Source organism: Pterocles gutturalis, unplaced genomic scaffold (assembly GCF_000699245.1).
Source record: "Pterocles gutturalis isolate BGI_N339 unplaced genomic scaffold, ASM69924v1 scaffold1322, whole genome shotgun sequence".
NCBI classification, from domain to species: domain Eukaryota; kingdom Metazoa; phylum Chordata; class Aves; order Pterocliformes; family Pteroclidae; genus Pterocles; species Pterocles gutturalis.
The window spans coordinates 27,293-39,946 of NW_010112429.1; the positions used below are offsets into that span (position 1 = coordinate 27,293).

The 12,654-nt window shown below is 40.3% G+C and overlaps 1 protein-coding gene across 4 annotated transcripts in view; it reads right to left on the reverse strand.

The window, feature by feature from the left end:
• The window catches only part of MYLK (myosin light chain kinase), a 152,582-nt gene that overhangs the window by 23,141 nt on the left and 116,787 nt on the right, over positions 1 to 12,654 (reverse strand). For all 4 annotated transcript variants that reach the window (XM_010074025.1, XM_010074026.1, XM_010074027.1 and 1 more), the window contains 4 exons: positions 6,110 to 6,412; positions 2,447 to 2,482; positions 2,255 to 2,348; positions 1,045 to 1,248 (listed from right to left, as the gene is read on the reverse strand). In XM_010074025.1, coding sequence (XP_010072327.1) covers positions 1,045 to 1,248; positions 2,255 to 2,348; positions 2,447 to 2,482; positions 6,110 to 6,412 — 637 coding nt within the window. The remainder of the gene's footprint in view (positions 1 to 1,044; positions 1,249 to 2,254; positions 2,349 to 2,446; positions 2,483 to 6,109; positions 6,413 to 12,654) is intronic.

Sequence of the window (12,654 nt, forward strand, 5' to 3'; positions counted from 1 at the left end):
TGGGAGGTAAAAATAAGTGTCGCTAACTTACTCAGCAAGAACAAGACAGCAACAAAGGCTGTGTTCAAATTCAGCTTTACTTAATTGTACAGCTTTGGATGAAGAGTGCAACATCTTTCAGGTAAAGGAGAAATCCCCTTCTACAACTTCTACACCTGGGCTGTCATGGAGAATCTGTGTATTGACATTAGGGGCTGATCAATTAATGTTTAATTAGGGTTTTTGGGGGAACAGTCAGTGTAACCAATCTTTCTGCATCTACTGATCTAGATATAGAACATTCACTGTGTTCACCTGTGGAGATTTTTCAGGTAGCACTCCTTTTATTATAATTAAATGTTTTGCATTCAGAGTATTTATGTTGTTGTGGGAAAAAAGCACATCAGACTAATCCTTTAAGGTCTCTTAAAAATATAAAACCTGGATGTAGCACTTGGTGAAAACTAAAGTGTTCCCAATACCTCTTGGGTGCTATGAATTTGCCTGTCTGAATTTTTCATGGAAATTCATCTATTCTGTTAGAATGTAGCTTAGATGTTTTCATTCTCAAGCATATCTTTCTCTCCCACGATCTGTTGTGCACCAACATTCAGTTCTCTGCACGAGATAACTGATCAGTGCTTAAGAAAAATTTGACACAAGCTTCTTCAACACATGTTTAGAACTGTCTAAAGAAAAAAATATTTCTTCTCTTCCTTAAACACATTTTTGGTTCTAAATGCAAGCCCAAATTGCAGATTTTTTTTTTCTTCCTTCCAAAGGTTGTCAATAAAAGAGTGAGCTGCAGAAAAACACCACATGTACTTGATTAAAAACCAAACTAAACACATCTTCACTGATATTTAAGAGATACAACACAGAGCCACTTATACCGTTCAAACAAGTTGGATAAATAATTGGAAAAACTTGCAAGATGTGAAAACCATCCAGGCCCTGTAGATCCTGAAGCTTTTGACAGTCCTACATCTGGGTAAGTTGCTACTTTTGTATGCACAATTATTTTCAACATTATTAACTTTGTTAGCGTGATCGCTTTATACTTACATTTCCAAGACCATAACGATGTTGGCTTTTTCTTCAAAGGCATCTACACATTGGACAAGTTTTGGATGATGTAGACAGTTCATGATGCTGATTTCATCTCTTATGTTTTCTTTTTCCTTCGCAGAATATGCTTTGAAAAATTTTCCTGCCCAAACTTTTCCAGTCTTCTTTTCAACAAGCCTAAAGACTTGTCCAAATTTTCCCCTGAAAATATATAACTATTTCCATAAAATGTTTTTGCAATGTATGGGCCACCATGAATAGCAACATTTAACTTATAAATATTCCAGCACAACCACTCTGTTCTGAAATAAAAATGTCCTCATATCAATTACTGTTCTGTACTGATACTCTTGCAGAGTAATCTGCAAGAACTTCTGAATGAATACCACATTTAGAGATACCCCACTGTTCCAGTTAGCAAGTTTTATATGAGGGTTCAAAAAATGGGCTCCTACCAGGCTTTAGTGCATGTGACTCAAGTCTTTCTGCACACAGTTTTCTATAGGTCATACACCTCTGAAGGGGCAGCAGATAGGAGACATCTCAGGTATAGGGTAGAGGATATAGGCCAAATCAGAATCTCAATGCTAGAGGCTGTATATGCACAATTCTACATCTACAATGCACTTCTCAAGAATTATTAATGGCAGTGCACAGGATCCCCTGGCCTTCAGCACCCCCAGCAGCACAAATCGCTGAAAGATTATCATGGCACACAGTTCACATAACCACGAGTTCGAGCACTGAGAAACCCAGCCAGGCTAATCACTGACCTTCACTGAGCAATACTATTAATGCTCTTGGGATTATGACTGCTGTCAACAGAGATTCTAGCCTGTGGGCAGGATAATCTTATTACCACTAATGGATATAATGGAAATGCAAGTGCACAATGTGTACCTTTTTTTCAGCTAGCTTTTAGAATGCTGAGCAACAAATGAGTCCTCTAGCTTTATTCATTTGTGGGCTCCATTTTCCTTGCCAGAAATGCATGTAGTGCCTATTTAAAATTATCAATTAATAGAAATAAAGGATCTTGATGGAGTGGAGGCTAACATATGTTAAAATCTATTTTTACAGCACCAGAGGAGCCCAGCTGGAATGTTGAAAGTGCAAGACACTGTCAAAGAACGAATGCTCATGAGCTTTATAATTGACTGGTAGCCTTGAAAACTCCGTGTCTTCAAAAGCACAATACAGTACTTACGATCCCAGTCTTTCTTCAATATTATAGACATCTGAAACTTTTTGTTCAGTGTTGATAGTAACCGTCCGATACTCGACCTCTGTTTCTTTCCCTTCTACAAATAAGTATTAAGGACCATGATTAAAACCTCCATAAAACATGAATTAAAAACATAGCTTTGCATTTGACCTGATTAAAACATGAACTTCTTACCATCATCAGAGAGCTCCGCTTCATCCTCTTTAAGTTCTAGAATGAAAATAAAAAGACACGAATAACTTATTATATAGGATATGGTACTTACATAAATAGTCAAATGATTCACAGTAACACGGGCGACTAGTAGGCCCTATGGCTAAAGAGCAAAAAGCAGTCAGGGAGTTTGTGCATTAACTTTGTAATAAAAGTCTCTTCACCACTTCTGTATGACTATTGGCTACACAATCACAATCTGTTCTTAACAAACAATTTAACATTTCTTAACAAATGAAGTTCATGTGTTTTGCAGTACTTGTCTATTTTACCTCTCTACTAGAAACTTCAGTATACTGAATCAATTCAAAGTCATCTAATAAATAGCTTTAGGAATGCCTTAATGAAATAGAAAATGAATTAAAAATATTAAAATCTATAACAACACTTCTGTTTCAATGACAAATCCTTTTTTTGGCTTTTCTGTGCATTTTTGGGATTGCAAAGCCAAAAGTGAAGCAAGTTTATACATGAAAAGATTTCCTGCAAAATTTCCAGACAAATTCTTCAGACTCAATATGACTAGAAAATTTGGGCAGCATGCACTTTCCTGAGCATGGCTGAATTTTGAAATCACTGAGGTCCAAATGGAGCCTCAGTTCTGCAGGTATATTCAAAGGCAGGCAGGGATGTTGGCAAGCCCAGTGGCATAAGACAGAGTAAAAACTGTCCTGTGTGTCTTGATTTTAATTTTTAATTTCCATGTGCATGAACTGTCAGTAGCACCGGTTTGTGTGTTCCCTATGTTGCCTGCAGGTATGAGGGGAAAGAGGTTGTAGCTGGAATGTTATATATTACTTATGCTGCTTGGACTTGCACCTTAGACCTGTGGCTACGACCAGTAATTTGAGAAACTGCAAAGGCATTTGCACAGTGACCTGTGCAATTCTTCCTTTAGCTGCTGAAGCTGCAGTTTGCCATCATAGAGTGCAAGCCTAACCAAGTGATTTATCTCGTGTCAACAGATTTATGTTATGAAACATTAATGGGGTACTCTGGATGCTGTTAGGTGCTTCAGAGTTATAGGCAGCGGATGAGAAGAAAACAGAAGAAAGGGTGCAGTGCAGGGTGAGCAGGTAGCTGGTCTGATGCATGGCATCACCTTTTCACATCCAACGCATAATGCTGCATCTGTATGCTGGTAGCAAAGCCAATCAAGTAGATATAATCTGCTACTAAAGCTCTTCTCTCTTTTGGCCAGATTTGCAACCCCTGCATGTCCCAGCACAGGCTAGCTGGTTTGCAGCAATTTACCAGGGGAGCAGGGAGGGAAGCGAGCCCTCCCCACTCGAGTAGCTGTCCTCAGATCTTCCTCAGCTAGAAACCACACTTGCATAGAGCTCATCACATTTTCCTCCCCTTTTAAGGGCTGCATAAGGGAGCTGAGCCCAGCCACGCTGCCAGTAGTTAGTCTGCCAAGTACTGATTAGACAAAGAAATCAGTTCCTGGTTCTGCAGCGACACTACATTGAAGCCATGAACTAGAAACATTTTGGTCCACCAGTGGAAGCCTAAATTAGATAAAAGGAATATATCTGAGCTTGGTAAGCACTGAGTAGCTGTGCTAAAACCTTTCTCAGAAGTGAGTCAACAGTACCAATTTTCCTCAAACATGGCAATGACTACTTCAATCTGTTGTGATTTACAACCTTATTTTAGTAGCTGTTTTCTTTAAATGCACAGTGAAAAGTTAGCTGTGCCTTTCTTCACTAAGATTATATTGAGATCACTAATATGCATGGGCCTCCTCAGTATGGAGATCAGTAATCAGTCTCTCTGGCAGCAATGGAAAATACCTAGCTGTCCTGCTAAGTGTTTACATAGATGGCAGCTTGAAGCCCTGACTCTGTGAGGTGCTGAACACATGCATTTTCCACTGCCTTTAATTAAAGCGCCAGTTATATACACACACTTGCAAAAGCACACTTTATATGACCTGTCCTTTGTCCATGCTAGCTGTAGTATCAAGAATCGAGATCAAGAAGCCTTGGCACTGAGAGCAGCAAGGCAACCCACCACCCTGCAAACAGAATACATTTTCTTTTCACTCAAAACAACTTTTGTTGTTGTTGTTGTTGCTCTTTACATGCAGCACAATGATTCATACACTTTCTAGCCTATTTGTGTTAAATCTATGTAAAAAACCTCTCAGTCTTAAAAAGAAAAAACAGCTTGTTTGCTTTGGTCCACAAGTAGTGCTTGCTCTGGGAAAAACAAATGTAGGGAAGAGCCAGGTCCCCAACTCTAAAAGGTGTTCGTCCTGCAACTAAAGAAAGAGGGCATTCAAACACAGGGAGTTTTAATATGAAGATTCAATATCATCTATCTTCCTTTTAAATTTTGATGTTATTTTCCACCATTTGAAGAGAAGCTACATCTTGATTTAGATCAGATTTTAAATCTTTAAAATAGAGGAAGGAGAATTCTCGGAACACATCCAATTTAGCACTGGAAGAGAAATATGATTGACTTTTGTTTGGAAATGTCTGTTAAGAGGCTTACACAGTTGTGTGATGCTGCACCACTTTGCTAGCATTTAGCCTTTGCGTGGCAATATAAGACAACGTCACAAGGATTATGTGAGGCACTTAAAACTCCAAAACCTTGCATACATAACTAAGGAGGGAGAGGTATAACACACAGTCCACTCCTCAGACAGGAAAAATGGCAAAATACATTATTCCTGGTCTGGGCTTTTCAGTGTGGTATGACTGTCAAAGTGATGCTTGTACAGTAGTTAGATGTGGGTGTGCACAAAAAATTGCATTCAATATCTGTTTTTAAAAAATAATGCTGATTTTTATGTGTGTTTACAATTTTGGCACCAGTTTTCAAATAATTTCTATAATGCTCTAGCTCTTCTCCTTAGTTCTTTGAGAAGATCTTAAGCAAAAAGTAAGAGGCAAAAGATACTGAAAAATGTATTTTACAAGTACGTGCAACTATAATCAAAACCCCTAAAAATATTTTTAGCACTCATAATGCTGCAAAACCAACGTGCTAAGTAGGATAGCCTTGAATTCACAAGATTGGTGTACTAGGGGCAACCGGACTGAGGTGCTCTACGATGCTAGGATTTGAAGCAGGGGAAGGAACTACAGCTAGGTATGAGAGGCTAATTCCGTTTCTGCTGCATATTCAGTGCTTGGCTAGCAGCAAGCACATGCAATTTTTCCAAAAGCAAATTTAGGACAGTGTTTATGGCTTATTTTTCCATGGTGTGTCCAATATAAACCGTGATGAATCCGTGTGTTTCAGGTAAGCCACCAAACATCATTTTCCAACTGGTCTGAATCTGTAACTCATGTGTGAAAGGTTCGTCTCCCATTACCTGTGTACTGAACTACAGAAGTCTGTCAGCCAGCACTCAGACAGCAAGCCAGAAGTCAAATTATTGGTTCTTTCACAAGGCAGGGTTTTAGGATCCTTAAGCCAAGTTTCCACAATGGATGCATGCAAAACTGACATACACAGACACCCCTGTACAGTATATGAGGGGACTTCAGCACACTTCCAGCCAGTATAAGCATTCATTGCATGGAGACACATGCAAAGCAGTATCTCACTGGGGAGCTGTTAAGATATCACTTAATTGAATTTAGATTTTTTCTTTTAAAAACTAACCTTCTTGTTTCTCTCCAACTTTAACCAGCTCAGATTCTTGACTGGGCTCACTGATGCCGTACACGTTAGCAGCTCGCACACGGAATTTGTACTCCCGGTCAGCCTGCAGGTCTTGCACGTTGAAAGAGGTGCTGCGGCAGGTAGTGAGATCTGTCCATTTGTCATCCACTGAGTTCCAGATCTCCACAGTGTAGGACTGCACTGCACTTCCACCATCATAAGAGGAACCGTACCACGAGAGAGTGAGGGAGGAACTCCGTATGTCTGATGCGCAGGGTGTTCCAGCAGGTGGGTCTGGTTTATCTGCAAAAACATGTGTGCAAAGCACATTAGATGGAATCGTGAACGTAAGAGGTAGGACATCCATTAGGATATCACTGGCCAGAGCTATCAGTTCTTTTCTTTCCATGCCATTTCTCTGCCTTGGAGGCTTGTACTACAGCAAAAAGGAACAACTGCAGCACAGACAGCCTTACTTGAATTAGCTAATATGGATGGCAGTCCCCCATGGGCCTCAGCATGGGCTGTTCAGTTCCCTGGACATCTTGGTAAGGCATGCTAAAGCCTAATACCCTTCACAGCTATCATTACAGAAATTATTGACAATAAAACTGGCCACAGCTATGCCTGCAAGTACTGAAATCAAGTCTCCCACAATAGTGCAAACCGCTCCTTGGTGAGCTTCCTTAGAGGTTTACCCCTGTAACAGTCACCATAGCTGCAATGCTCTTTCCCCAGCTCCCTTCATCTGCTTTCATGCTTCAGGGCCACTACTGACCTTTCACAGCCTCCGAATGTGCCACTTACCCAACTCTAGCTGGGTTTTGGAGATACCAAAACCAGCTGGTACAGAAACACAGATCTTGAAGGGTGGCAAGTTTATCTCTCTATGTGCGGTTTTTGGAACCTTAGTGCACTTTTTGGTTAAAAGGAATTCAACTTAGAACAGACCATTTAAATATTGAGATTTTTTAAATCTCATGTACATTTCGGAAATTGTTAGGGAGGTGGAAGATAGAAACTTCTCTTTTTCCTCAGTTGGAGGCTTGCTCCCACAGTCCTTGTTTGCATGAATAGAGCCAATATCACCAGAACCTGGTGTGCAGATGAGCAACTGTGAAAACATCTGACACAAAACAAAAACCTTGCAGTTATATGACTTTTTCAAAATGAAGTTTAATGATTACATAGTTATTGAAATGAAAGTTTTCCTAAGACAGAAAAATGTTGACTTTTTAAAAAAAATACTGATTAAGAAAATAATTATTGAAGTTAAGCACTTCAAAAGACTTTAAAGGGAACAAATATCTTCCTTGGGAATAATCCTCTCAGAAGAAATCTAGTAAAACCTACAAAATAATGATGATGTTGATCTGGATGAACTAGTGGCCAAAGGTTGAATAAGAAATCAAAGGATGGGATAAAATGAGAGAAGATGAAGAGAAAAAGATAGAAAGTGTGAGATACTACAAACAAGGGTTACACTGGATGTGGACAGATAAAATCCTGTCCCATTTTGCTTGTTAAAACTGCTAATGGACATTATTCTCCTTAAGAAAGGCAGAGCTGCCAAAACAGACAAAAAATACAACCACTTTCTCAGCAATAAAAACATCCAAGTGCTGGGCAAAACTGCTGTTGACTGTGATCAAAGCCTTACTGTGGTAGAGTATATCAGTTATCCCTCCATACTCAAATTATCATTCCTCGGAAAATCACTGAGCAGACAGAAATAGCCACAACTTGCTATAAACATGCCTTTAGTTCTTGAACAGAGGGACTTCTCCAACTGCTGTGGTTTTACTTATGGAGAGGGAAAATGGGTAGTCTAATCTGATCAAGACACTGAATATTTATCAGTTCAGTATTTGGAAGAGTGCAAGTTCCATTGACCAATGATTTCCCTGAAAAAGCTTTTGTAATTCCTTTTCAGGAAATTCAGTTGTTCTGAATTCAGTCCTTTTCAAGTTCAGTTGTGATGGAAAAATCCATCTCCTTGCACAACTTAAAACATATTAGAAGACATATAATTAGAAGTTTTAAAGATGAGGGAAAGGACTGTGAGGGAGGAAGGGAGATGGGCACCAAGGGTTTGCTGCTGCATGCAGCATGAGAATGCCCAGGCGGAAGCAAAAGAGACTGCCAGAATGTAGGTTATCTTTATTGATTTTGGCAACACTTAAAACACCATTCCACTAGGAGTCATCATTATACAGTACATCTCTTGTTAAACACAAAAATCAGAGACCAGATGTCCTTAACCTCTGGAATGGCTTATTACCATACTTAGTTGTCACATGTTACTTGCCCCATTTTCTGACAGAATAAAAGGGACAATTTAAACAAGCATGAATTTATAGTGCAGATATTGAATCACAAAGAAGTTAAATGATTTTTCCAAGATTAGAGAGAGAGATTGTAGCAAAGATGAGAACTGAACCTTGATCACCTGATGCCCAAATACCAGCACCCCTCTTCCCTCTACTAGTCCTGCCCCAGCCTCCTTCAAGCTGCAAAAAGTGAGAATTCAATGCTCACACCGTTCACAGTATCAGAACCCTTGCACAATACTTCAGCAGCCACCAGAGAGCTGGTTGCATGGCACGCATGGATTGTATTATTTCAAACAGCAGCGATAGCCACCTTCTTTTCACTACAGTTTATTACCCATGCAGACCTTGTAGGGAATGATGCTACATCTGTCTTCAAAACCTGTACAGAAGAAGAATATGCAGCTCTGTGTCTTGCTTCCCTCCTATATAATCATCATTGCATCATCTCAAGATGCAGACAGAAGAACTTGGATAGGTAACAGCTGACTTATCCTAAATCCAAAGAGAACAGAGCAGCTGCCGATAGCAAGAGGAAAATACTTTGAAGAAAAAGCTAAGCTGGTAGTCTATCACCTTACAGAGGCATCTGTTTGCATTTGTCAAAGTAGTGCAGATTCTCTGACATCTGCTGTGCACACAGCTAAATGTTCACGGTATGTGTTTGTTTTAAAAAAAAAAAAAAGTGTTAGTTTGCACTAATGCTCTGCACGGAATTTTACACTGAAGGAGGAAAGCATGCATATGCTTCTGTCTTTGCAGAGCACAGTAGCCTGCTTCCCATGCAGGACTTGAAAATACAGCCTCTCTTTGCTGACTTTCAACACATTTCTGTTTCCAAATGAAACTCTGGGCATGATATATCAGTTGCCTAGGCCACAGTTACCTTAGTGACCTTTCTTTCCATGACTCACCTAGATAACTGCAGTCCATTTGGCCAGCATAGTTTACAGTAGCAGGGCTTAGGTATATGAGCACTGGAGAGAAAACATTTATGGCCAAGGGGACATCAGTGTTAAAGAAAATGCTGCATAGTTTTAGTCTAATATCTGCCAGCCCTGGGAATATTTCTGCTTTCCTAATAAATTTTTCCCAGTAAGCAAAGACAAAAACCTGCAGCACTGTCTGGACTCTCATGAGCCAGAAAGACACACATTTTTGTTTGAAGTCTATCATGTGCTTCTGCTTGCAGATCTGCTCAATGGATAAATACTGGGGCAGTAGCTGCTATGGGAGATCATAAACAAGAAGGAAAACCTAATCTTTGCTGTATCTTAATATGACAGATGTATAAGTACCATTTTGCCATGCTTAAAAATTATTTGGTATCAGACTGGATGGTATTCTACAGCTCTGCACATTCAGAGAATTTGCAGATGCTCTCTCCATGTGTCTGTTTTGTTTCTCAACAGTTTATTCTATGGGGATTTTAAAGGTTACCCTTTAATCATCTGCCTGTATTGAAGGCTAGGATATTTTGCCAAACTACATTCCCTTCTGGAATATGAAATCTCTATCAGCACAATTAGCTGCTTCCAATAAAAATATCCAGTGTGTTGAGGAGGGGTGTGGAAGTCGAGTACAATTCTCTATTTTGTCCTTCTGCTTTAGTGTTTATTGTACCATCTATGTCCTTAAGCAATTAATTTAAAACATTGAGCTATAACTTCAGTTTCACTATTACGTGGAACAACAGAAAATATGTATATATTCTCCACCATAAGGTGTCTTAACTATAGGAAACTAGGGGTACTCCAGTCTTGGCTAACTTACGGCATGAATATAACACCAAAATCAAGACTTAGCTATGCTTCATGATATTCTAGATTGTCACGATCAAATTGGCTGTATCCACACAGTCTTGTTGAATTCGGTCAGAATCCTACAAACTCCACCTCCTCTGTAGCAGCTAGTACTTACACCTCTTTTACAAGGATGCATGATCACCTCATTTTCCTAATACTATGACTGCAGAGGCTAACAAGATAGTGGGAGGTTGAACAGTTAAATGCAAAGGGGGACTGAAGCAAAAAGCTCCCTACGTAATCTCTTTAGGAATATCAGTTGGGTTGCCCCGAGCTGGCTTCCAAAGCCTAGTAGCAGGCAAGGGAGGTGGACAAGCAGCTAATTTGGCCTCAAGCCTGCCTGGGGGGCTGTTCTGCACAGCAGCAGAGACTGCGTAAAGTCACTGATGCTAGTGGCACAGAGGAAACATCAGTAGCAACTCGTACGTGCTATATGCCGTGCGTTGGAGAGTAAGAGAGGAGTGGAGGTGCTGTGAAGTGGTCCAGCAAACTAGGCACAGATTGAAAAAAACTACTTCCCAGCAAAGGAAGATATAGATTACCACTACCCCAGAGCAAGGAGGTCAGATTCTAGTTTATTCTTTGTGGCATGTGTTCCTTAGCGCAGATGGTAAGGTCATGAGCTGGCCTCAGATGAAATGTATAAGCCACATTTAAGACCATACCAGGATTGAAATGTGCACTTCTTATTTACTCCTGAATTGAATTCAGATGCACTCCCTCCTCAGTCAGATTCTCAGAAATATCTTGGTAAACAGGTTTTGATATATAGCCTGGGGGAACCTTTAATTAATTTGTATTTGTACACTCTGAGAAGCATAAAGCATAATCATGCTCAGCCTTTAAATCATTGCTGTTTATGAGACAAACTTGACTTGAGGTCCTTGCCTTTTTTTTCAGTGGTGCGTAACCCAAAATTCCTCCTGATAAGGAAAGGGACTTTCTCTCTTTTTGCATAGGTGGTGAACCCACAGCTCACACAGGACACACACATAACACGAAACCATGCTACCCAGAGCTCACTGCCTTCTACACATGGCTCAGTTCACAGAGTCCACAGAACACAAGCACCATTCCAGGAGACCAAAAAAGGCAGCAATCTCCTTATCTAACTCTGAGCACAGGGAAATGGAAATTGTTCTGCTACTTGATGTGAGGGTCAGGCTGAGACAAAGCAAAGCAATAGTGCTTGCTGCAATTTAAGAGCTTGCAGGGCTCTGGCGGGTTCTTAAGTAGCGATGCTGTTCCAGTAGAAAGCCTCTGAAAACTGAGAACAGTATAACCACAGCCTCTGAAAAAAGTTATTTTTCTTTTATGAACAAAGACAGCACTGAAGCAATGTCTCTGAAGTAGTTTTCTTTATCTGTTCTCAAAATTGGTTTGGTTTCTTTCTAAATCCAGTTATCATATTCCTGTATAATACTATTATTAGCTATTGTGATATTTGTCTGCCAGATAAAGAACAGACAGAAAGAAACACTTTAATTCCATTCCACAAGCTGTTTAGCCAGAGAAGGTATTTAATATGCTGCAAAAGCCAGTTGAACACTGTCCATGCCGACAGCACTGGCAAAGCCTTCATTTGAAATTCATCAGCAGGAGAAAAGCGAAACCATAAAAGGTCATAACTGAACTCTGCATTATTGCTGACAGGGCTTGGGGTCATGGCAGACCTCTCTGCTTTGCTCGGAAAACTATGCCCTGCAGTTTTTTTTTTTTCCAAAGGAGAAGAGTGCTATAAGTAGAGATATTATTAGCCCTTAACACTTTGTAACACCCATCTGGATGTTAGTGTACCATAGGTTTAGCATAAAATTAAACTAGAAAAGAATGCTTGCTTGCCTCCTGCAAAACAACACAAGAGAAGTTGAAATCAACAGAAATTTCTCCTAATGAAACAGCCTCCCCAGCAGAGCAGAGGAGTGCACAGAGAAGGTTATTAGCTTAGGGGACCAGAGTTTGGAATTCATCCCTCCCCTGTAATATACACGGCAGACTGCTGCCAGCCCCCTGGAAGGGTCATCCCTCACCATATTGCCCCTCCCGACAACTCTGATATAAAACTCAGTTATTTAAAAGCTGCCCTTCTGAGACCTGCAGATAAAGTAGCTCACAAATACTGAGCACCAATTCGTGCTGTTGTTCCCGCTTTTCCAGTTGGGGTAACCGAGGCATAAAAGGGTAAAATGACCTTGCCCAAGGACATGCAGGAGAATGGAGCTGGGAACGAAACCAGAGCTCACCACTCCCACGCAAATGCCCTCAGCACAAGAACATCTCCTTCTGCCACAGGCCTAATGGAACAAACAAATATATAATGCATTCTCAGGAGCCCTTTTTCTAAACCATCTGCTCCTGTGCCTGAGTCAACAAGCTATTTGGATTACTCATGTGCTACACATTAGGCATC